Source organism: Mus pahari, chromosome 5, assembly GCF_900095145.1.
Source record: "Mus pahari chromosome 5, PAHARI_EIJ_v1.1, whole genome shotgun sequence".
Lineage (NCBI taxonomy): Eukaryota > Metazoa > Chordata > Mammalia > Rodentia > Muridae > Mus > Mus pahari.
The window spans coordinates 105457593-105482787 of NC_034594.1; the positions used below are offsets into that span (position 1 = coordinate 105457593).

General features: G+C 48.6%; 1 protein-coding gene across 4 annotated transcripts in view; it reads right to left on the reverse strand.

Annotated features, from left to right (window-relative positions):
- Positions 1–2701: 2701 nt before the first annotated feature.
- Positions 2702–25195, reverse strand: part of Rassf5 (Ras association domain family member 5) — a 66575-nt gene continuing 44081 nt past the window's right edge. The window contains exons 1-5 of one of the 4 annotated variants that reach the window (XM_021199428.1): positions 24605–24921; positions 7830–7940; positions 6805–7102; positions 6205–6320; positions 2702–4949 (exon numbers count right to left, since the gene is read on the reverse strand). In XM_021199428.1, coding sequence (XP_021055087.1) covers positions 4797–4949; positions 6205–6320; positions 6805–7102; positions 7830–7940; positions 24605–24724 — 798 coding nt within the window. In that variant the 5' untranslated portion in view covers positions 24725–24921 and the 3' untranslated portion in view covers positions 2702–4796. Of the gene's footprint in view, positions 4950–6166; positions 6321–6804; positions 7103–7829; positions 7941–24604; positions 24922–25195 lie in introns of those variants that run through there. The other 3 variants (XM_021199425.1, XM_029539080.1, XM_029539081.1) reach the window with 3 other exon arrangements.

Genomic DNA, 25195 nt, shown 5'->3' on the forward strand with positions numbered 1-25195 from the left:
AACCTCCTAGGTCCTGCCCTGTTGTCCCTTCCTGCCTGTGTAGGATTTATCCCCTAGAAAACAGCCTGGCTATTTCTCTGCTGTCATTTACAGCAACAAAATGAATTAACTCTAAGCTGCAGCAGATTTTAAGCCAGTAGACATAAGAGCGATAAAAACACAGAACATGGGTTTCTATGTGACCTTTAGTCTTCCCCAGTTGTATACAGCACGCTGCCACCAATGACTCCAAGATGGTTGGTAGCTTTGCTGTCATGAAGGCTTAGATGAAAAATGTCTTCCTTAGCCCCAGCGTCTTAAGCTTGGATTCCTGGACAGGCTCTTCAGTCAGTCTGCAGAGGACTCAGGAACTCCCTAAAATAACTGTACAAGGGAGGGACCATGTGTTCTTCCGATCACAAACGAGTCAGCGGATGCCAGCAGTATTTAAAGCCATCCCTCATTTCGCCTTGGTCTGTTCAGGTCATTTCTCTGTCTAGGACTCTCGGTGGAGACAGTAATAAGAGCTGTGCAATTATACATTCCTATCTTTTTAAACACTGAGATAAAAGAGGCTTGCTCATCTACTGTCTACCAAATAACCCATTTTAGACATGGAAAGAAAGGAAGGGGGGCTGGTGAGATGGCTCAGTGGGTAAGAGCACCCGACTGCTCTTCCGAAGGTCCAGAGTTCAAATCCCAGCAACCACATGGTGGCTCACAACCATCCGTGACAAGATCTGATGCGCTCTTCTGGTGTGTCTGAAGACAGCTACAGTGTACTTACATATAATAAATAAATTAATTAATTTAAAAAAAAAAAAAAGGAAGGAAGGAGGAGAGGAAGGAAAAGAAAAGAAAAAAGAAAGAAGTGTTCTTGCTGTAAAATCAAGAACAGTCCTTTTCACTGAGAAGTGAACTCCTTAATCTCACAAATTCTGTCTATGTGTACATGCACACGTGGAACCTGGAAGTGCCCTCCGGAGCTCACTCTAGCAGGACCCTGCTACAGCCAGGCCTTTGCACAGGGTGCCCGCGCCTGAGCAGCAGGGAGGGAGCAGGGCTGACAGGTGTCCCTTGTCAAGCACTGCGCTGCTCTCCTGTCCCACCGCCCACCCTCTGCAGTTCCACTCCCTGCTGGAGATCGAAGTTGAAGTCTGAAGGGTTTGCCCTTCACTGTGGCTCAGTGCCCTCTGCTGAGCCGGCGTCTGTCCAGGCTTGTGTTGGGCTGTTTCTTCCAGGAATAGTGACACAGTAGCACTGATGCATCTTCCTCTTCCCACTGTGAATGGCCTGGAGTCAGACTAGAAGGAGTTCTCTATGTATTTACTACCCATTTTTGTTTTCTTTTTTTTTTGAGAAACCTTAGCCCATTTTGTAAAAATGGGTTGGTTTTTTAACTTTCTGGTTTTTGAGTTTTGTATTCTGGATTACTCCTCTGTTCGATGTGTAGCTGGCAAAGATTCTGTTGGCTTCCTCTTCACTTATTTTCTTAGCTGGTGGCCTTAGTTTCTTATGCAGGAAGTCCTTTCTCTGTACCTGTATCTGCCGGAGCAGGCCTATGTTTCTTCCAGCAGTTTCAGGTTTCACATTTAGGTCTTTGATCTACTTGGCATTAGTTTTTGTGTAAGAAGATGGAGCCAAGATGATAGGCACTAAGTCTGGGCAGGTGAGTGGTGGTTGTATGTCAGGGATGACCAAGCTAGGCTAGTTCACTGGATGTGGGACTAGGGTAGATCTGGGATTGGGCATGATGCATGTAGTAGGGACCAGGCAGACCCACCTGGCTGGACCCTAGTACAAGATGTACAGGACCAGGCTAGGCAGAGGTTGGATGTTGGCTAATTCTTTAAAAAGTTAGGGTATAAGCCAGATACCTTTTATTTCACCACATAGGAGGCAGAGGCAGGTAAATTTCTGATTTGAGGGCAGCTCGGTCTACATAGTTCCAGGACAGCTAGGGCTATACCACACACACACACACACACACACACACACACACACACACACACACACACACAGTATATACACACATGGTGCACATTTGCCATAGCATACATGAAGAGGTCAGCAGAAAACTTGTGGGAGCGGGTTCTCTCCTTTCACTGTATGGGTCCCAAGAGATCAAACTCAGGTCCACAGGCTTGGCAGTAAGTACCTTTTTACCCACTGGGCTCCCCCATCTGCCCTGTGATTGGCTAATTTTAAGGATGCCTGGTGAAGAGAGGCAGAACTGAATAAGCTTTGGAGAGCCCAGGCATGCGTGATACATGAGCAGCACGAAAGGAAGGTGGCGATTTCCCTAGTTTATGTGGCTGTTTCTTGAATTAAAAGATTTCTGTGCTGGAAATCAGAGGGGCCAAGATGCAGGCAGCTTTCGGACCAGTTCAGCCCTCTCTGCAGTTGAAGTCATAATCAATGACACATTCACATCATCGTTGTAAATCATTCCAGAGGAGAAGTGCTGCTTACATCTGTATCCAGAAAGCTATACTTCCTTTCCCCTGTCCAGCACTGCAGAGATGGAGCAGAGGCAGCCACAGAGGCAGTACCTCTACTGTTTGGACAATTTTCTCAAAAGTACTTGAATGGTAGCCTTCATTCTCTAGCTTACTAGAGAAGAAAACTTGGCTCTGCCAAGAAATGTGTTGACTTAGTCTTCCTTTCTCCAGCCCACTCTCCAGAAGATGTGGACGTTCAACAAAGACGATTCCATTGAGAATTGTTTTTACAGTAAGCTTTTATTACTCATTAAAAAACATATATAAGAAAGACATTTAGAAAGAAAATATCCTCAAAAGAACACACACAGAGCAATAATACAACCATAGAAGGCACTACCAGCAGTTAGACTCCTCTGAGTCGTCAGAAACTCCACGCTTTCCAGAGGCTCAACCTCAGTACAGGTCCTGGGTCTAACTGTGCTTTAAAGTCTGAATCTTACCATCATTTTCTGAATAAACACATTTTCTTTATATATAGTTTTATGCCTCTATGTGTCTATACATATATATATATATGTATATATACATGAATTTTTTTCTCTTGTCAAAAATAAAAAGCCATCCATGGAGGGAAGTTCTCAGCAGCATTCACAGTGTTTGCAGCAGGAGCCATGCCTTCTCCTAATGCTGCAGACATGCAGGATGAAGGGACTGACTTTCCATGTACCCCTGTAATGCACAGCAGGACGAGGGCTTCTTAAGGGAGAGAAGTATAAGGCTGGGCATGAGACCTCAGATAGCCAAGGGGCTGATGGCGTGCACAACCTCAGAGTCATTAGCTCATGTTGCTTTTGCAGCTCTGCAAACGATGCACAGTTTGAATGACAAGGATTTGGCATTCTTCTGGGACAGTGTGGCTTCAGCCTGGGCTGGGAGGGGACTTTTTAGGCTACAAGGAGACACTTGGGTTTAAAACTACCCAAGGAAAGGGTGCGGAAAGGCAAGCTCAACATGAAAGTGGGCTCCTCTGGAGGCTCGATTGAAACACTGGCCCTCTTTTAAAGGGACAAGTTTTCTCCATCTGTATTGAGTGTCTTTGCAGTCCTGGCTACTCTGGCTGATTTTAAGTCTGAACTACTCAAGAGTTGGAGTCATTATCTGATGATGTCAATGCAGTCTAATAACCTCGGAAAGCTTGATGTGAAAGAGGCTGGGATCATCAATCACCCTGTGCTCTGAGGCTCTGTCCTTGGCTCTATAGCACCATTGTCCACTTCCTGCCAGGGGCAAGCCAGCAGAGAGCTTCAAGCAAAGTGCCCCACTCTTCTCTGCAAACAAAAAGGCACTGAAGTCACCAGGGAAGTCAGGCCCACAGGTTTGCTCAGTGCTGTGCTTCGAGCAGGCCAGACTTTCCACCAGAGAGGACTCCCAAGTTGGAGGCCCTTACCACTGTAATCAAAGCTGCTACTCAGGCAACAGCTGGAGACTCTAAAGCCAGAGTTGGAGGTGGAGCTGAAGGCCAAGGAGAGTAGCCCAGGCGATTCAGGCCCCCACTGCAGGCGCAGGCCACAAACAGCTTGGATGTGCTTCTCTGTAATACTTTCTGGCAGCTTAGCAGGAAACTAAAATTGGTAAGTGGCTGGTTTCTCTTTGGTAGAAACCCATAAGGAGGACAACATTAAATTCAAATATTAACATATCAAACATTGGACAGAGACATGCTGAAATACCACACAAATGTGCATATATGTCTTTGGGTTTGCATGCACACAGCCTGCTGGGCAATAAGAGATGGCCTGGTCAGGCTGTAGCCTCTGGAATCTCAGGCTGACCCTGAGTGTCTAGTACCAGTGAAGAAGAGGCACCAAGGGGACAAGGACAGTCCTTTCATGAGCATTTTCCTGCTTTCAAGGACTTAGCTAGAATGAATATGCCACATTTGACCCTTAAATATACTATATGTGGCATAAAAACAAAACAAAAAAAACCAAGAGAGGAACCGAAGAGTTAAATCCAGAGAAAGAACACACAGCTCTGAAAGCTTTCTTTCCTTTGCCGGCTGGTTATTGATTGGAGTTTGGTGACCAGAGAGGCAACTATTTGGTTTCTGAGAGGCCAGCAGACTGAGCAGGGAGACACTGGTTATTCCACAGGAGTTCTGATCAGGCGGAAGCTCTCCAGAGCCATGGTGTGGTGGGTTAGCAGGAATCGAACCCTGCATAGACACTGTGTGAAAGAGACTTTGTGCCACATCTGTTAACTGCTGGGCAGGCACTGGTGGACCCACCAGAGGTGTCTTAACAATAACTCTGTTGCAAAATAATTAACAATAAAATAAATTGGAGGGCATTGAGAGGACAGGAACTCAGCTGGTTACCCCGGCTTCCCTTGGGACTCTCGTAACGCCTCTTCCAGTTTCTGTCGGAATTTGTTGTACTTCTTCTGCAGTTGATGGATCTTGTCCTGCTCCTCTTTTTCCAGGATAGTTAAAAAGTTCTGGAGTTCAGGAATGGAAAAGGCATCCCACTGTGAGGAGGAGGAGGAGGAGGAGGAGGAGGAGGAGGAGAAAACAAGGGGAAATGGTTAGAAGTTGACATGTCTCAAGGGCCCTGCTGCTGCTCCACAGTAAACCAGCCACGTACACTTTTCAGCTGAAGGGGTGGGTATCACGAATGACATTTGTGTACCGTATGTACATGACGGTCACAGCCACAAATGGTCATGTCCCGGAACCTCCTGGAGTTCCTAGCCTATACATCTGTGTTTGTAGAAAAGCAGCCACAGCAGAGGTCTTCACTTTGGGACCAGAGGCAGGTGGAGGACACCTCTCCTGAGCTGTGTGACATCAGGTTTCAAGCTCCACCCTGCTGCCCACCTTCTCATGAACCAGTACACCGAGCACACCCTGGGCACTTCTCAGTTGGCTCTAGCCGGTCAGGCTGAACCCTGCGCTGGGAGAAAGGACTGAGACTACAAGCTCCTTGAGCACAAGGGAGAATTTTATGGTGGACCTGGTCTAATTCCCACACTAGATAATAAGAACCTGTGGTCCACAGAGAGAGGGTCAGGGAAGCAGTTTGGAGCTGGCACAGCGGAGTGCAGATGACAGCTGCTCCAACTCTCCCAGCCCCAGGCCCGCAGAGCACACAGCCTTCTCTTTACCCTTCTTAACAGATGCCTCTGTAGACTCAAGACCACCCAGAGCTGTCCTGGTTGAAATGAATGTAGAGCCTATCTGCCCTGATCTTCCAAGACTCCATTGACCAACGGCCCTCTCCCACAAGTCCAAACAACAAAAACAACCCCACTCTGAGCCTCCCCTCCGTCCCATCACTCCCTGAAGACCCAAGTATTCTGGGCTTGGAGGATTTCTGCCTGATTTGACCCCATTTTTGCCAGGAGTCTATCATGGTTAGACTATCATGGTTGGAGAAAGGAAGTCAGCATTTTAGGAGAGAAAAGTGGTTCAAAAATGTCTCTGTTCAGTAGAGCCCAGAGTTTGAGCTTACTGGGCCTTAGGAAAAACTAGGTGGGGCCTGAACACAGTTTCTCTGTGTGACACCCACCCCCATGCCAGCCCTATTTCCACATAGCAAATGAAATCCTTTCCACAGGCTTTGCCCTATGCAGGTCATAACTTGCTTCCCTGTGATGCGCCCCACTGATGATCCTGGGTTAAATGCTGAACCTCTGGCAGTCCTGCCGCCCCACCTACACTCTGCAGTTAGGACAGCAGCACCCACCTGGCCAGGACTGGTTTTTGCAAAGGGTCCAGACATACCTCCACCTCTCCAGTTTCATTCTCCTTTAGCACAAAGCTGAGAACATCGGTGTCAGGCCCAGCGAGCAGACGAAGGTAGAGAGGATAGTCAGCAATGGAGAGTTTCTGGAAGAGCACTGCAAGCAGAATGAAGGGCTGGATGCTCATCTCAAATGAGGACAGGATGGGGTCTGGGCTTGGAAACGCACAGGTTGACCAGATAACTGGAAGTAGTTATGGTGGTTCTAATGGGCGTGGACCTGACACGGCCATTGTGGCTCTGAGCCTTCCATCCATTCCTGCCATTTGAGAGGCACTGCCTTCATTCCCATATGGCAAAGTTTAGCCATATTTCCATTTACAGCATCTTCCAGAGGAAGAGGAGCAGTGGGCGGACTCCTTCCCATTCTGGAGATTAGGAGCCCAGGGTGCAGGGTGTGTCTTTCCTGTATGTGCATGGAGCCAGGCACAGTAGGCATGAGCTGCCTGGTCCTGCCCAGAGCCTGTGCTTGGCCCTTCCATGAATCCTGCTGCCTGGAAGCCTACGCTTCCCACCCAAGACTGATAGTGAGGTTTAGTGACTGGGCATTAGCAGACTGGGGAGAGGTTAGAAACTCATACCTTGTCCATCTTTGTGTATCCGTTTAAAAAGTGCAAACTTCTGTGGATTATCCACAACCATGAACTTCTTGAGCAGCCCCTGGATGACCTCACTGACGGTGGTGGTGCTGCTGATATGTAGCTGCTTGATAGCATCGAGTGGCAGGTAGAAGGACGTCCGCCTGTCTGTGGTGGCTGCAGGGTTCACTTCCTTAATGGCATCATAGATGGACTGGGGCCGGATCCCAGCAGGCACCGTCACTGGCCGTCGGAGTTTCAAATGCACTTTGATGAAACCCGTGTAGGTGCCATCTTCACTCTGTCAGTGGGAGGCACCTCTGATTCTGTCTGCCCAGTTCACTCTGGGTTATAAACTACAGAAGACCTGACAGGCTACTCCAGCCAGCCTGTCTGAGTCCCTTCCCGAGTCTCCTGTCTAGAAGTGCAGGAGGAAGTTCACTCTCCTCATGGGCTGGGAGGTTGGTGGGGTTGGGCTTCCCTTACAGGAAGCTTAGCTAGGCCACTCCAACCCTTTACCAGGTAGGTGCCAATGGCCTTTGTTGGGTCTCTCACTCTAAAGGCAGAGCCTGCAGCCTGCTCTCTACCTCTGAACTTGGGAGGCAACTTCAAAGTCCTCAGAGACCCAGCCCAACTCCAGCCTGACTGATAGCTGCATTTTCTGAGGCTCCTGAGTGACTTGGAAACCCCAGGGAGCCAGTTGCTGTCAGTCACCAGCAGGGGGCAGGGCTCTCCTGGTGTCGCCTCTTAAAGACAACTCTGAACCAGTCAAGATCTCTAAGCACAGGCGTGGAGATCTCTATTTTATACTGAAGTAAGGAGAAGTTAAAGTTTGCCAAAGTAGCCAGAGAGTGAATGGAACAGAGGTTGTATCTGGAGTCTATTCTAAAGCCCATTCTATTTCTCTGGATCCCTGAGGTCACAGAAAGCTGGGCCTGGACAAAGGAGAGTGAACTGCAAGGGAGTCGTCGTTCCTGCAGAGACGGGGCAGAAACGATGTTGGGTGGGGATGGACAGGCCCTGCTTACCAGCTTCATGCCCAGGCAGTGCTTCTCCCTGCTGTTATAGCTGTCAATCTTCTGCTGGATTTCCTGTATCGTGGGCGGGTGTGGTGTCTCCTCCACTGCTTTACAGACATTCTGGAACAGACACGTGGCAATGTGTACAGTGGCCCTCAGGATATGGAGGGCAGTAAGCATACCTCCCAAATGCCCCTCTGGCTAAGAAATAAGTGCCAGCATGAGCTGTAAGAGGCCAGCCACTCAAATCTCTCTCAGCCTCAGGCTTTCTCACCTATGACATGGAAATAATACCTAGCCCAACTGGCTGAGAGACCAGTGTCTGTGTGCCCCACACCTAGGCACTGGCCATCAACTTGGTGAGTGGGCCATGGTCTGTCCATGTCCAAGAAGTGATAAGTTGCAAAGGGGTGAGTATATGCTAAAAGCTGATAGCCAGGGAACAAGGGCACATCCCTGCCTGCCAGTCAGAGCTCATGTCACTGGCAATAGGCTTTGCTCATAACAAGTGATGATTTGTCAAGTGAATGAACTGTTAGGGACAGTCAGCGTTTTCCAGGCACCTCCTCTATACACTAAGGATTCAGCTATCTCCACATCTCACAGACCCACACTTCCTGATTCCTGATTCTCCAGGTGAGAACATTGGGACTCGGCATTTACCAACTTGCTCAATACCCCCATCCCCATGTGTGGAACAAGCTAGAAATCCCACACCTGTCCTGCTGTGTTCTCCCCAAATCACATGATTCAATCTGACAGTTCCCTGCTTTCCTCTGTGACCCGCCAGGAAAATGGAAGAAGGAATTTCATTCCTATTGTAAGATCATGAACATAGAAAATAAATAATGCTGCTATCCCATTGCTAGTGAGTAGCCAAGTAGGAGTAAGAATGAAGTCCACCTAAGCATGGAGCCTAGTTCTCAACTGAGCATGTGGCCACCCTAGGGCAGCCCCTTCTGCTGTAGGGATCAGCACCCCACCACACCAGTAATGGTCACTGAACTTCAACACTGCAGGCCTGGGATAAACAGCTGGTAAAACAAGACCTGGCCTGTGGAACATTCATCTAACCTGGCCCATCAGTGGGTCCAGCTCTAGGCATCCCAGTGGGTTTTGCATTATCTATGAAGCTGACAAGGAGGGACTCCTAACATCTGGAGTGAGGGCAGCTGGCAGGATGTAGGGGTCTGCCAGTATGTCCTCTTACTTGGATCTTGAAGAATGCCCAAGAGAAAATAGTTGCTGGGACATCTCCTGTTTGCTTGAAGTGCATAAGCCATGTGAACCTCACAGGCTGTCTTCATTTGACTCATTAATCTGGGGGCTTTCAAACGGATTCCTCTCATTTCCTTCACTTCTGGGACTCTCCCATTTCCAGTCTCCACAAGCTGGATACCTCTCCATGGACCAGATGTGCCTGGCTATGGCCTTGCCTTGTTTTCTGGTCATTTCAAGTCAGAATGGGTAGCTGGGTGGCTGCTGTTTTAGCCTTCGTTCTATTAATCTCAGGCAGGCTGACTGTCATTCCTGGGACATTCTCATATTCATCTACAAAAAAGAATTAAGTGATGGAAAACTCTAGAAGTCCCTGGAAGATCTCTGTTTTCAGTTCCAGCCATTTCCTTGTTGAAAAAGCAGCTGTGTTGTGGCTGCTGAAGGCCCGCTTCCACGCCTACTTTGGACCACAGTGAGTCACAGCTGCCTTGGCTTTAGGTTTCTTCTTCCTGTTCCACTTTTTTTATTCATTACATCAACCGACCTATTCTGTTCCCCTTCCACAAGGCTGGGAAATGATGCAAGTAGCCATGGGTACCTTCCAGACCAAGGCAGAAGATGGCAGATCTGGTCTTGCGGGGGGGGGGGAGGGGAGGGGCAGTCAATGAGCTCCATCTACCTAGGAGTGTCAGCAGCCTGTGTGTGCCCAACACTGTGAACCTTGCTCACATAGAATGTCATTGTCAAATGTCAGCACCCAGTTCAGTCTGGCTGCTGCCCACACTGAACCTGCTAGGCAAGATCTAACCTACAGATGGAATGAATCACTTTCCAAAGTAGGCCAACCAGTGAGCCCTGTCCAGGAGCTCAAAATCCACCACCTGGGAAACACCATAGAATCTAGATTATGGACTCTTAAATGTCCAAGCACACTGGCGTCATCTGGGGATTTTCTAAAAGTGTGGTTTCCTGGACTTTCTCCTTAGAGAGTGATCTGGGATTGATCTGGGGTGCAGCCTGGGAACAAGAAGTTTTGAAATCTATCACATGATTTCTACATGTTGCAGAGTTTAGAAACTGGGAAACTCACAACAATTCCATCCAGCTACAGAGCTACTATTTGGGGGCCAACAGATAAAAGCTGTCCCCACATTTTACCTAAGAGGCAGTGTCCACTGTGTCCGAGGACAAGGCAGGCTCTGGTTTCTGTTCATCTGACACATTCTCAAGCCCTCACTGTGAAGGACATGTCTCTCTAATGATGGACATAAAGGCAGAAGTCAGGAAGATATGCTTGTGTCTTGGGGCACCCCAATGTCCAGACAGAATGGGGAACTCTTATAATTTAGTAAATCTAGGTATTAACCTGTCAGGTGTCTCTCCGAGAGTTTACCCATCTTGGGACATGCGACATGGAATTGATTCTCTCTAACTAATCCCTGGCAGCGGCTAAGCTGTTTTCAGCATGCCTGGCTCATCCACGGTACTGCTGAAAAGCTGGCTTGTCTCACATCCTAAACCACAAAAGGCGGTGACAACTGTAAGCTCTTGAAGGTACTGCAGTAAAGAAGTTATAAAGTGGCGGCATGACAACCACGTGACAGGCTGTATGCCAGTCATAAGAGCACAGATGCCCTCCCCAGAAGCATTCCTTAATATCTATTAAAATGCCCTTAATGGGTTGGGAGTGGTGGCAGGCACCCATAACCCCAGCACTTAGGAGGCAGAGGCAGGATCACTGCAAATTCAAGGGCAGCCTGGTCTATATAATGAACTATCAAAACTATTATCTCAAAAAACCAAGTAAAGTCAAAATACCTTTAAGAACCGCAGCACAGACAGATTTATGCCATGTCAGACTTTGCTGTACTTTATCTTCAAGGCTAGGTCTGCAGTGCAATCAGAGACAAATGGAAGTCTTCATTTTGGTTATTCTGCTCTAAGGAGGACCCTCTAAGGAGGGAGGCCTGTAGCTTCTAATCTGCAAATGGGTCCTGGGCAGATCAAGAAAACTCCAGCCAAGTTCACAGAGTGACAGTGGGCGGAGGCAGAGGAGAGTGTGTCCACCCTCGGTGCTGGCTTTGTCTTGATCTATATCACACAAACCTCAGTTCTGCTAAATAATAATAATTAAAAAAAAGTCACTCTCCTAAAATGTGTCCAAGTGTTCTCCTTGCCCGTGACTTTGATGGTCTCACTCCTGCAGTCGCTTTCCCCAGCAAGGCTTCCCTAACCACCGCAGCCCCGCGTGATGGTGGCGGTGATGACAGTGAGCCTCGTACGTACTGTTCCCAGCATGTAGCAGTTCACACACCTCCACAGCAAGCACATGAAGAAGGGCCCCATCATCACAACCATATATAGCTGGAGAAAATGAATCACAGCCAGACTGAAGCTGAGCTTATCGAAAGTCAACCCTGGCCACCTGGAGTTTATCTAGAATCCTGCTTGCTTCCATCCACCTCCCAGGAAGCTATCAGTGATGGCTTCCCCTCTCTCCTGCATGGAAGATCTTTCATGACCACACCTGAATGACTCCTATTTCTTCTGTGCCCATCAGCACTGGGCGTGAAGAAGACACCACTTGATCTCACGGATCCCTCGCTGACTGCAGGGGAGGGGGTCTTGGCTTCTCTAAGGAGCCTTGGAAAACCTTGGATTTAAATGTAGTCTGTGCTCTGTGAATGAAGTAAACACGCCTGTCTCATCCATCATGGTATCTCAGAGCCTTGTTCCTGCTCAGATACCTGGGGGATGGGTATGTATTTGGCTTTAGACTCCCACTACTAATTTTGTGACCTTGAGAGAATCAAGAGACCCTCCAGATTGTGGTTCCTCCTTATAAATTTGTGATCAAATTCTTGCTACTCAAGATTGCTATAAAAGTAAGACAGGAAGGTCAAAGGTGTTTTACAGATCAATCATATCTAACCAGAGGTTTCCCAGGAAACCCAAGCCTATCCCTCTAAACCAAGTTCATTTCTCATTGTTCTTATTTACTTATTCTAGATTAGCCAAGCAGCCTTAGAGCTCACTCATTCCTTTCTCAACACAGGCAGTAGACAGATTTTTTCTGTGACGGTTTGGGTAGTAGACACTAGGCTTTGGAGGTCACAGTCTTATGCATCTACTGCCCCCCACCCTCGTAACACAGAGGCAGCCACAGAATGAGGGTAGCGGTGGCACAATGAAATGTGTTTGTGCAATGCGCTTGGGGCAGTGAGACTTGCTTTGTGCAATGTGCCCTTGGGTAGCAGTTTGCTCCACGGTGGGGTTTGCACAATTTCCCTCCCTAGAATACACACGCCTCTCTTCCCTCGGTCAGCTCCATCTCCTCTAGGTGGCACCTCGGGAAGTTTTAGCCCATAGCAGCCTCCTGTCCTCTGGGCCCTTGATGTATCTGTTGTGTGACATTGTAATTCTCCAACTAAGGAAGGCATATACACCTCTACCCAGTCTCTTTCTCCCAAGTCACACCTCCTATGCACTGTAGTATTTTCCCCTTGCTCCTGTGGTAAAACACCCTGACAGAAGCGACTTAAGGAAGAAAGGGTTTGTTCTGGCTTGTAGTTCCAGGCTACAGTCTGTCATGAAGGAGAAGTCACTGTGTGGGAGCTTGAGGAGCTGTGAATGTATTGTATCTGTAATCAGGAGCAGAGCAATAAATGAACACTTATTAGTGCTCAGCTTGCTATAGCATCATCACCATCACCATCACCATCACCATCAATTGAGACAGGGTAGCCGTGGCTGCCCTGGAACTCACTATGTAAGCCAGGCTGACCTCAAACTCACAGAAATCCACCTGCTTCTGCCTCCTGGGTGTAGGATTCAAGGTGTAAACCTCCAGAGACTCCAGAGTCCTTTGATTGGAGAATGATACCACCCAGTAATGGGTCTTCCAGTCCCAGCTAAGGTAATCAAGATACCGACCCCCCCCCCCAACCAGGTAAGCCTGAATCATCTGCCAGGTGATTCTACTCTGTCAAGTTAACACCACCCCACTGTTTCCTGTGGGTTTCCTCAAAGCACCAGAGAACAGGCTGCAGGAACTTCACTCTCAATGATTAGCTATCCCCAAAGCTTGGTCATTTTCCTGGAGTTATTCTCCTCCCTCCATGACAGGAGGCAACAGAGTTGGCTGAAGCAGGTGGCTGGGCACACCGGCTCCGGGCCTCAGAGTCCCTCTAAGCAGCAAAGCTGCAGGTTCCCATAAACCACAGATCTCTGCAGGTGCCTGCGGATGTTAAATCCACACTGCGAGGACCCACGAAGGAATAGTCTGAACCTGTGAGGCTTCAGCCAGCCTTTCATTAAGCACCTGCTGCCGTGTGTTGTCTAAAGACTAGCTCACATGCATTCACTAACCCAGTACCTTCAGGTAGCTATTCCCTGGATGGATCAGAATTTGTGTTGGCCACCTTGGTGCCCACTGCTGGGCTCAGCTAACATGTAGTTGGCCTTCAAGGAGGTATCAGAGATGTGCCTATGGATTAGGTGTCAGGGAGGGTCAAGCGGCTGGAGGAATCCCCAGCATCCGTGACATCCCACATGGCCAGGTCCAAGCGCACCTCTCCACCCTGTATCCTGAGGGTTCCCTGACAAGAACTCATGGGCTGCACGGGGCTTCAGACTTGGGCTGGCCTACTTCTTTGTCACTTGCTGATCAGGATGAGTACAATACCATCAGTGACCTGTGACCTATGGCAAGTCACTTCCCCTCTCAGAGCCTTAGTTTCCTCATCTGCCAAACCATGAAGTGACACCAAAGAGACTCCAAGGCCCAACGCAGGGCTAAGACTGGGCCGAGAAGATAGGGCTTTCTTCACCGCTTCCTCCTGTCTTTCAGAGAACTGGGTGTGGGGCTGGGGACCTGGAGGACAGCCAGGGGCATCCGAATTGTGTCAGCGGCTGTGGTCCAGAGGAACAAGAGCTACCCCCCACACACCACTCTGCTCTCGGTGCTCGCTCACCAACCTGCTCTCTCTTTGTGTCAGCAAGACCTTGTCTCTGCCAAGCTCAAGTAGGTCTTGGTTTCCTTTCTTGCTCTTAGCACAGCTGTCAGCAGCAAATCTTCTGCCCCTGAGTAGAAACCTTCTCTAAGCCCAAGCCATGGAGAGAGCTGTAAGCATGTACTGAGCAGAGGACCATGCACAGGCCCCCAGGCCCTGACTCTCAGGGAGTCTGTTGGGCTTGCCCTAAGTGGGAACCTCGGGTTGTAAGAGGAAACACATCCATCTGTCTAGGCTGGGTTTGAAATGTATAGCTCAGTGTCCGAGCACAGGAAAGGTCCAGGTCCCTTTGTGACAGCCTCAACCAGATACAAGAGAGGAATCTCCAGTAAGGTACACTGTAGGGTCCTCTCCAAGTTCCAGAGTGGCATGTTCTGGGATGGTTCCTCTGATCTATTCACGGCAGTAGAGGGTTCATCTCGTCTATCTGTGGCATGCCCATGGTTCCCAGAATAAAAAGACTTGAACTTCCCCAACTGTGTTCTCCAGTAGTCATCTACAGCAGAGTGGGAAGGGATTCTATCACAGAGCTGGCTGGGACCCAGGTGGCTCTAGAGTGGTCAGTGGAGACACAGCATAAAGAAGGAGGCTGAGAAACTGGAAATAGTCTGGAGTCCCCAGAGACAAAAATGCAGAGCAGATGGTTAATGGCAACAGCCAGGCACCAGGAACTGACTGAGATGGTTCTAAATACGGTGGGGAATGAAACAGACTAGTGTAGCCCCTATCCCTGGGAGCCCATAGGTCCCTGGAGGAAGGCAGGCAGAAATACATGCACTGTGACACAGATTGGCTCAGAACAACTGCCTGACTTTCAGGCAGCCCTAATCAGGATCATGTGATGCAGGTCATCTTAGTGAAGACCCCAGAGAACCAGTGTCCCCTTCCCCTTTTTATTGAGTCTACAGGAGCACTTCATCTGCTTGTTCAAGACCAGAGGGCAATAGCTCTCCACAGGAGGCCAAGGGAGCCCTAGCCAGCCCCAGGCACTGCTCTGAGGGCTTCATGGTACCATTGACGCCCTCACAATAACTTGACTTGGGACATGGTCCCAAAACCTGAACTTTGCCACTGGGTCACATTATTTATGCTATGCCACAGTTAAGCCACACTATGCTTTCAGTTCTCTGGACACCAGAATGTCAGTCTCATGGAGGCTAGGACATGCAATTTGTATATTTGATGTGTAGAGTAACAAACGGCCTTAATTAAGTGCCTTGCTTGTTGTAAGTATGGTGAAAATTTGACAGACCCCAGCTAGTTCTCAGCCACAAAACCAACTGTAGCAATAGTTACTGACAAAATGATTACAAAAATAATTACAAGACAAAAGAAAGCTGGGTCAGGGGGACTGGCCCAGTACGAGCATTCTCTTTCCTTTAACCTGCCCCGACAGGCTACATTATGATTCTCAAAAGTCCTAAGCACTTTTGTCCTAGGTCCTCTCTTCCATAAAAACCTGTTGAAAGCTATAATGTATGATCTTATCGGCATAACAGCTATGTTAATATCCCGTGTTAAAACAGCCTGGGCTAGGGAGATGGTTTGATCACTAAAGCGCCTGCTATGCAAGTCTGAGGACCTGAGTTCGAATCCCCATCACCCATGTGAAGGCCAGGCTCAGTGGCACATGTGTGACCGCAGCACCTGCAGAGACAGGTGATCCTGGGAGCTCTCAGTGGCCAGCCAACTAAGAAGGACATCCGCCATGGACCTGACTGCCACACACACACTTGCATGTGTACTTATACATACATCCACATTAATTAATTAAAACAGCCCAGACAGCATAAGACCCCACTGCAAAATAAATAATAAACAAGAATCCACTGCAGGTGACTGATGAGGGTAGGCATACAGATACTAAAGAACTCCAGCAACTCAACAGAAACATGAACAACCTGGTCAGAAATGGGTAAGGATGGCTAGGCATTTGCTCAAGCAAAGATAAATGTTCAGTAAGCACATGCTTACTGAGCCCAGGATCCTGTGGGTATCTTTTAGTTAGGGAAAAACACTGAAATCACAACAAAGCCCCACTCAGCTCCCGTTTGACTGCTCATGAGATACACGTGTTTGGATGTAGAGTGCATCGGTACTAAGTGGCCATCTTCATTTGCTCTTTGTTACTGTGATAAAGCACTAACGGGAACAACTTGGGAGGAGAGGGTTGATTTCGGCTTATAGTTCATCGTTCATGGACCTAAAGCAGGCACCCAAGGCAGGAGCTGAAGCAGAAACCACGGAGGTACACTGCTCACTGTTCGCTTGTGTTCCGCTGCCTATTGTCTACAGCCGGGACCACAGTGGACAACATCCAGTAGCAAGAAAACACCCCATAGCCATGTCTGCCAGTCAGTCTGATGGGGGCAATTCCTCCACTGTGGGTCTCTCTTCCCGGGTGTGTCAGAATGACAAACAAGGTCAGCGATCTCAGTGGTCAGTGCAAACAGGTAGAAGTACTGTGGAGACAGTATGCTGGATCCTCAAAAGGTTAACCTAGAATCACCTAGGATTTAGCAATTCCAATTCTGGATGTACATTCAAAAAAAAAAAAATGAAAGCATACATACAACATAGGAATGAGCAACCTGAGTGTCCGCTGAAAGAACAGACATGTAAGATGTGGTTCATATCTGCAGTGCAATGCATTTTAGCTTTAAAAAGGAAGAAAATTCTGGTGATGCTGTTCTGTGGATAAACCTTGGAGACACTATGCTAAGCAGAATAAAATAGACCCAAGAACGCACACCCTAGTAGAGTCCTCCCATTCTCCACCCCTAGAGTAATTAAACAGGTGAGGAATTTCAGTTTGGGAAGATGAAAGGTTCTGGAGGTTGAGTCTGCAGAATAAATAATGAAGGTAAAAGATGATTCCAGGATCCCAAAAACCTGGAGGCCATTAGCAGTCTGGGTTTGTTATGGTTGGCATAAAGTTGTGAGTTTCTCTTCCATTCTATACGTCAAACATCTTAAGGGTCAATCTAGCTCCTAAGCAAGTTGGGCCCCATCCTGAGACCTTCAGACTCAGTCTCCTTTCCTATGACCAGACCCCCAGCTCTGCTCATGGCTTCTGGCAGGGCACAAACCAGATCCCCATGGTGGCGAAGCAGCACAGGAGGGAAGGGGCAGAGGAACTTCAGTGGCCAGTGAGTCCCAACCTGGCATGCTCACACTTGCTACCACCGGGCAGCTTGGGCTTTGTACAGCTGCCGCGACACTTACACTTTGGTGCCTGCTGGCGGGCGTGCAGTCTTCCCCGACTCCCCTTACCTGGAGGCCTGCTGCAGTCAGGCTTAGTCTCTAGGTTTTCATAACTGTGTACTGAGCCATGCAGAAGAGGAAACAGACCTCAGGTAAGGGCAGGTCTGGGTTTTCTACACCAGAAATGGTGCCCATTGTCACACTGTGTACAGATCTGGGTTACCTGACTAGAAAGAATGAATCTCCCAGGCTGGGCCTGTGAGTGTCTCTCCTGTAAGCTCGTGTTCTGGAGGGCTCAGTCCAGAGCCGAGCCTGACAGTAGAAGCAAGGGCTCAGAAACTTGCTTCCTAAACCGAATGGAGAGGTAGATGGTAGATGACCCACACATGGAAACTGGTAAATTCCAGCTCAATCAACAGAAATAATCTAATCTTACAAAGAAAGAGGTAGAGGCGAGGGGCCTGGCACAGAGAACACAGGGTGGTCTGCCTCGAGTACTGAGAGTGAACAGGCTGGCTTGGCTAAGTACAGGTGGTGCTGGAAGGAAGGACCGCGCCAGCATCCAGGTCCCCCTCCCGGTCTCACCTTAGCAGAAATCCTTACAATTTAAACATTAGGAGATCACTACCTAGTTCTCTCTCAGGCCCAGGAGGAAATGGCAAGAAGGGTTTATTCCCATACAAATGGAGGTGAACCTTTCTCGGGGGCAAAATAAAGGCTGACTTACGTCACAGGTGTGCATACTGGAGAGGACTAGTCTAAGGAGCTGAGCCTGAGGGTGAAGTGACTTGGCTGCAGCCTCAGTTAGTGGCTGGGAGACTCTGTGACAGTTCTGCCTACTGTCCTATAACCCTGGGTGCTAGGAAAGATCTCAAAGGGCTGTCTGTCACTCGTAAGCCCAGCACACGGTGATGAGAATAAAGGGGAACCCTGTGGGCAGGTGCCAAGGTGCCCGAGTAAGCTTCTATCTACTTGTTGGTTGGTTGGTTAGTTGGTTGGTTGGTTGGTTAGTTGGTTGGTTGGTTGGTTAGTTGGTTAGTTGGTTAGTTGGTTGGTTGNTTGGTTGGTTGGTTGGTTAGTTGGTTGGTTGGTTAGTTGGTTGNTTGGTTGGTTAGTTGGTTAGTTGGTTGGTTGCTTGGTTGGTTGGTTGGTTAGTTGGTTGGTTGGTTGGTTGGTTGGTTACATATCCTTTTACCTTGCTGGCCTTTAGTTATCAGCCTAGAGACTTCTCGGGAATCTGTGATAAAGGCTCAACTTGCATCCCTATTGGAGAAATCCCTGAACTAGCAAGTGTTTCCTAAACAGGCCTTTGGAGAGTCTGAAACTCTGAGGCAAGTATTAATGCAACTCCAGGGCCTGTCTGCAGAGAGCCAGAAGCCAGTAGGTCTCCTAAGTCTCCAGTTCCAAAGAGTGACTCAGAGTAATCCCATGGAGGTGGCAGGGCACTCTTGGAACTACTTCAGAGGATTTCAGGCTCCAGCCAGCTAGGGGTCAGAGGTCACACTCTTTCCTGAGAAAGTGTGAACAGAGCTCCCAAGATGCAGAGAGGGAGTCAGGAGAAGCCTGGCAGACTGCTAAGGTTTTCCACACTCTGTGTCCCAGTTCTTCTTGTGGTTAGGTGTGGCCTGAAGCAGCTCTAGCCGACGTCAAGTGGGTAGAAGATTCTTATATTTATACACACACACACACACACACACACACACACACGTGTGTGTGTGTGTATAGGTATATATGTATATATACACACATATATATGAAGTTATGTCACTTGGGGTGATAATGCTCCCTGCAAGAGCTAGACTAATAAAGCCCTACTGCCAGCCACGGGACACTTCCCTTTTGAGTTGTTGATCGAGGGAGTTGAAGAGACTCCAAAATAATATAGGGTATTGCTGTTGCCTAGGTTGCCCCCCAGACCTTGGAGGTCTGACCCTATTGCCAAAGATAGACACTTTGGATGCAGGACTAGAAGGAATTTAGTAGAACCGATCCTCACTCATCGAGATGCCTTTTCCCTGCAGACCAGTTCTCAGCATCCAAAGGTTCTGTGCAAGCTGCCAAAGGAGAAAAGCAATTGCCAGTCCCAACAAGCTGTAGAACTTATGGACCATGACAATGGCCAGTATAGCAAGATGTCCCCAGGGATGCAGTAACTGGGCCCTTACATCTTGTGGGCAACCAACAGCCATCTAATTAAACTTGAGGCCAGCTTACTAAGAGGGAACTCATGCCTGGAATGGTAAATCTAAACAGCTACCCATGGGTGGTGAGCCAGTAGAACCTACAGGGGAGTGTACTCCTGCCGCGTTCCTAAGCTGTATCCCTAACAGCATTCTAGATGTTTATCCTTACGCCCACAGGCAGCTGTGGCTTTCACCTCGCATCAAAGACAGTTCTTTTTTTGCAGCAGACAGAGCCTGTTACAGAGACCCACAAATAGTCAAAATGCAGAGAACAACAGACCATGGGATACCAACTACAATGGATACATCTACTACACAACCCCTACACCTAAGGCTCCGGAACACCATGGAAGAATGGGTGGAAAGATTGTAAGAACCAGATGACCTAGACCTCTGCTCGAGGCTGTGTCTTGTATACACGACAGGGAAGCTGCACTCATGAAATCTCAAGGCTTGTTTACCTTAACAAGCCCAGTACCATTATAACACAATTGATGGGCCAGCATGGATGGGGGGAATCTTGCAAGGCCGCGCTCCTACGTGAAGGTGATTGGGACCTATGGAGAGAAGGAAAACTGTCTTCTCCAGGTACAAGCCCACATAGGCTAGCCAATTCCACATAGTTAGACCTAAGCAAATACACACATGACCAACACTGAATAGACTGAGTAGGCTGCGTGCGTGTGTATGTGTGAATACATATGTGTGTATATACATATATATATATGTGTGTGTATATATAAATTTGTATGTATATATGTATGCCACTCTTACCTGAAGTGGGTGGATATACATATGTGTGTATATATATATATGTGTGTGTGTGTGTGTGTATGTATACATATACACACATATGTATACACACATGCATACATGACAACAAAGGAGGTCATGAATTTGAGAGGGAATGGTGGGGATCAGAGGAGGAGCCCATGTATGAAATTATTTTTTAAAAAAGTAAAACACTGCCAGACCTGGCTCACAAGAACCTCTGGCGTTATTCTGAGTACCTCAGTCCCCTGACTGCTCCCAGTTTAATTCTCTGTAAATGGAAATCAACTTATTTATACAGTAACTAAAACCTAGGGGTGATTTGTCACAAGAGGTAACCCATCCTGATTGCACAGATAAAAGTTGTGGCAACTGAAGTCAGCTAGCAGGCAGTCTACATCTACCTCTGTAACCAAGTCCCCACTGCGTGCTGCCTTGGCCTGAAGGGCACAATTCATGCTCTCTCAGGACTGGCATCCTCTCAGGGAAAAGCATAGCTGCACAGGCCCGAGGAGGCAACAAACTGAAGGGAGGGAACAGAGACCACATTCCTGAACAGCAGTCCCCAAAATCGTCTGTGGTTAGTCCTGGGCAGGGTGAGCCTCTGGGACAGCACAGAAAAGCAGCATAATTGTCCATCTGTGATTCCTGTCTTATTTTGATTGCTCCAAGTTTGTAGCTGGCTTATATTTAGTGTTTTCTCAACTGCCAAGGTGGCCAGGGGCAGATGCTGTGATTGAGGCCTGGGTGTGCTGCTGGCAGGAAGATGAGCATCCTCTAGACTGGTCTTAGGGTCGCCAGGCTTGCCTGCTGTCCCCTGAGTACCACAGGCCCTGCTGCAGGCATGGAGCAATGGAAGAAATGAGGCACAGAACTAGGGGTTGTATAGAATTCTGTAGCCTGCTTCCTTCTGGTGTTTTTCTTGAACAAAAAAGAATTCAAACATTTCAAGCAGTCCAGAGAAAGCGGGCGGTGGGGGAGCTGGGGAGCAGGATGTTCTTAGCTATAATGCTATCATAAACAGAGCCTGTCTGCCTTTTCCATATCCACAGGGGGAAAAAAAAACAAGAGAGTTTTTCAGCAAGTAGTCTTTCCATTTTAGGATAAACACTGAAAATACGTTTTAAACAATATTTAATAGATTACAGTGACCTTCTGCCATGGTGCAGAGAGCCAAGGTCCCTTTACCTTGGAGGGATGGCAAGGGACTTACAGTGCCCCCCTATCCAGCCTATGGCTGTTTGGGTCTTTCCAGAGAAGACAAAGCCTGTGTCTGTGCTGGTCACCCACTGGGCAGAAGAGTTCAGGCCCTACCTCACTAGATACACGCTGGTCAAGTCCTCCTACCGGTCTCACTTTATTGCCTCCATCTGCCAAGTGAGACACTCTGGCATTATTCAAAAGAGGCTCCGTGTCTCCTCAGAACCCCCCACCCCCCATGCCCTGCTGGGCTCCCAGAGTCCTGAAGTCTCTGGGAATCTGTTGAACATGCAGATGTCTAGCATCTTAGCTGGGGGTAAGTGTACAAACTTTACACACTGCCTAGACTCTGAGGCTCATTCTCCTTCAAACCAATACAAGTCCCATTCTGGTACATATGACCCAGAAAATACAAACTCTGCTAAGTCAACAGGAAGGTGTCCAGCGAGTACCACTTCAACATCCTGAAACTGGCCAGTGTGACTCAAAAGGTCCCCAGTCTGATTCAAATGTAAAACACTGCCCCAGGAAGCTGCCATCCTGCCGAGGAAAGAGCAGGTGGGCCCAGGGCTGGTCCCTTTCCTCCTTGCTGTCCCCAGGCACCTCCTATGTACAAAGAGGCGAGGGTCCCTCACACTTCCCACTCCCATCAAAAAGGCTGGAGAGAAGCATGTGGGACTGTCAGGGACAACTCCCAGGGGATGGTGCCATACAGCGGCGGGGCTTTCCTGCAATTGTGCCCCACCAAGCACAGACTGAAGAGAGAGCTGACACAGGTTGCTCTGACAGGGCTATTACAGAAGAATCCGACCTTTCTAGAGGGGACCTGAGTCTCCAAGTGACAAGGAAACACATGCTCGCTCTCCCTTTGAGATAAGAAAAAAAAATTCTTAGGAGCTCAAATGCAATTTCAATTTATGTACGAGTCAAAGATTGCTTAGGGGTCAGCAGTTCACTCTGAAATCTTTTCCAGACTCCAAGAGTCTAGTAGAGCTGGGAAATTTAGTAAAGAAGAAAACAGCAAAACACCACTGACCAGAGGAAACCCCAGAAAGTTTGGAGAGTGCCTCAGCTGTCAGCTGGCCCCGCACACCTCTGTAGAGCCCAGTCACTGAGCCTTACGCCACCCCTGGGTAAGCCCGGTGCCAAAGGCTAGCCCAGTACTGAGAAAAGCTGTCTGTCCCCGACAACAGTCCTGAATGTTCAGGGATAAGTGGGTCATGCTGCCTGCGTTCCTTTCCTGGAGCAGCTACCACTTACTGTATGTACTGTCTGCCATCTTGTTTTCCAGAAAACGAGTTTCTTAGAGAGGGTTCCTATCCTTATTAAGAGTATAGACATTGACAAAGTGGTAAAGAAATGTGCAAAGGACTCAAGACATGTAATGGATTCAAGATACAAAGTTGGGGCTGGAGAGATGTTAAGAGCACTGATTACACTTCTAGAGGTCCTGAGTTCAATTCCCAGCAACCACATGGTGGCTCACAACCATCTATAATGGGATCCGATGCCCTCTTCTGGTGTGATTAAAGACAGTTACAGTGTACTTATATAAAATAAATAAATAATTCCTTTTAAAAAAATACAAAGTTAATGAGGGCCAGTTCTGGGAAAAATTTACACAGGGAAAGATGGGGAGAATGGGGGGGGGTGCCTGGGCTTGGAGCAAGCCATCTCTCCAGAGGGAGAGAGAGAATGGAGAGAGAAAGCCATTCCCCTTCCTAGGCCCATGTCAGCACATTTCTTCGTAAGGCTATTTCCATTTCTCTTCAGGAATAACAGAAACAACTGCCTTTTCCAGTGGCCAAGTAAAAGAGACTCTTGTGGAGGCCCCTTCTCACTCTGGTTATGCAAAGCTTTCACCCTCTGGGACCAGCCCCACAGTGAGAAGCAAGTCAGAAGCTAAATGTTTTTAAAACAGGAACCATTTTTTCCCAGGCCAGTGACAAAACTTGCTAAATCAATAAAACAACAGTTGCATGTCAGAGTAACCTAGAAAGCTTTTCAAATTCCCCCATGCCCTGTGGGTATTTTCTGTAGCTGCTCACAATTCTTTTGCTCCCAAATCTATAGTTATGATTGTGATCCACTGCCCAAGACTGGGGGAGGGGTTCACAATGAAGCAAGAACCCCAAGAGAGGGTGGGACACTTCCCCTATACACTGAGGTTTTTCTGCCTGAGGCCTACCTAGTCACAGACGGAACTACTGCCCTCCTGTCCTCCAGCCCCAAAAGCAAGTCCTTGGCCCCACGGGCCTGTTTTAGTAAAATCATAAGCCATCTTTGGGTTTGAGATCACCATCTCATCAAGGAGAGGCTCAGAGCATTGGCCTGAAGTCAGAGGTCAGCAAAGACAGGTCCTGCAGGCAAGATGAATTATTCACAAAGGAACTTCCCAGATAGACTTATGGAAGTTTTGAGGTAATTCTCTTTGGACCTGTCCTAACGATGACCTTGCCACACACCCGCGAATGGTTACTCACGTCTGTGTACAAATTGACCCTTGGAGGTGGCCTCTCCGGTCCTGGCTTAGAACTGGCTGTCTAAGTAGCTCAATAAACATCACACTTTTGCCCCTGCCAACACACATGGCAGCCTGCGCGTGAGGCTCTACTGGCACTCAGGAGAGAATGCCAGAGGACCCACCTGGCTGGGTATCCAAAGGCCAGTATGTTTAAGAAACACACAGTCCCTTCAGATTGCCCAAGCCTACTCAGGACCTAAAACGGTAGTATGACGGCAGCTGAGATGAGAAGCCTGTTTCTGAAACCATTCTGGACTTCTGCAAACCTAGTTGCTAGACTTGGTTTTTTAAAATGGTTCCTAGCCACACACAACACGGAAGTCTCAACTTGTATTTATCTACGGAGGGTCTGGGTGCCATTTCTTTCCCATCTGCAAGCTGTAAACTCAAATCAGGAGGGGAACAAGACAGAGAAGGTGTCTGGTTACCCATTCGAGCACACGTGAACATGCAGCCACCCATGAATCAGTGAGGTCTCCAAATCCTAGAGAGCCATTCTGAAAGGTCTAAGGACAGGAAATACTGAAAGGAGGGTTGATCAGAGTCGTGTAGGCCCCGAAGCCACTGTACCAGCGCATGGCTCTACCCGAGGGAGGAAGGATGCCACGGTTTCCCTCGTAGACCACAGAGCTTATTTTCTCCCTCGAGGGCGCTCGTAACCATCAGGTTTACCTTTGAAGGCTGCTTGCTCTGGACATTCCTGAAAAAGGTGGTCTTAGCCGTAAAGAAGCAATCTTCCAGTTCCTCGTCCAGGCTGCAGTACCCGCTGCTCATGCTGCTGTCCACGGTCATTGGGCCCCGCCCGAGTCTGAGCTCATCGGACTGCAGGGCAGGGGCTGTTCGAGGGGCCCTTCTGGTTCTGCCCTCAGGTGCTGGTTCTAGTGGGTTTCCAGGCTGCTCTCGCAGGCAGTCCGTATGTGCTTCCTTCACTGGGGTTTCAAGCGCCTGCACAGCTTGGGGCCCCTGGGTCCACGCACCTTGCTCTCTGGCGCCCCGTCTGTGGTCTTGAGCATTGTGCCTGCCTGCTGGCTCCCCGCCCCATGTGCTGACAAGCCACCCCTACACCTCCCTCCCCAATGCCTTTCCTGTACTACTCTGTGCAGCTCTAAAGCCACTTCCTCTAGCAAGGTTCCCCAAAACACTGCTGGGTGTCACTCACCCCACCCCCCTGGCTGAGTGCCCAGGACTCCTAGTGGAGATTCCAGGTGGGGACCAACCAGGACGGACCCGAGGGGGACAGTTCCCTTGGCCCTTTCCTGCTGC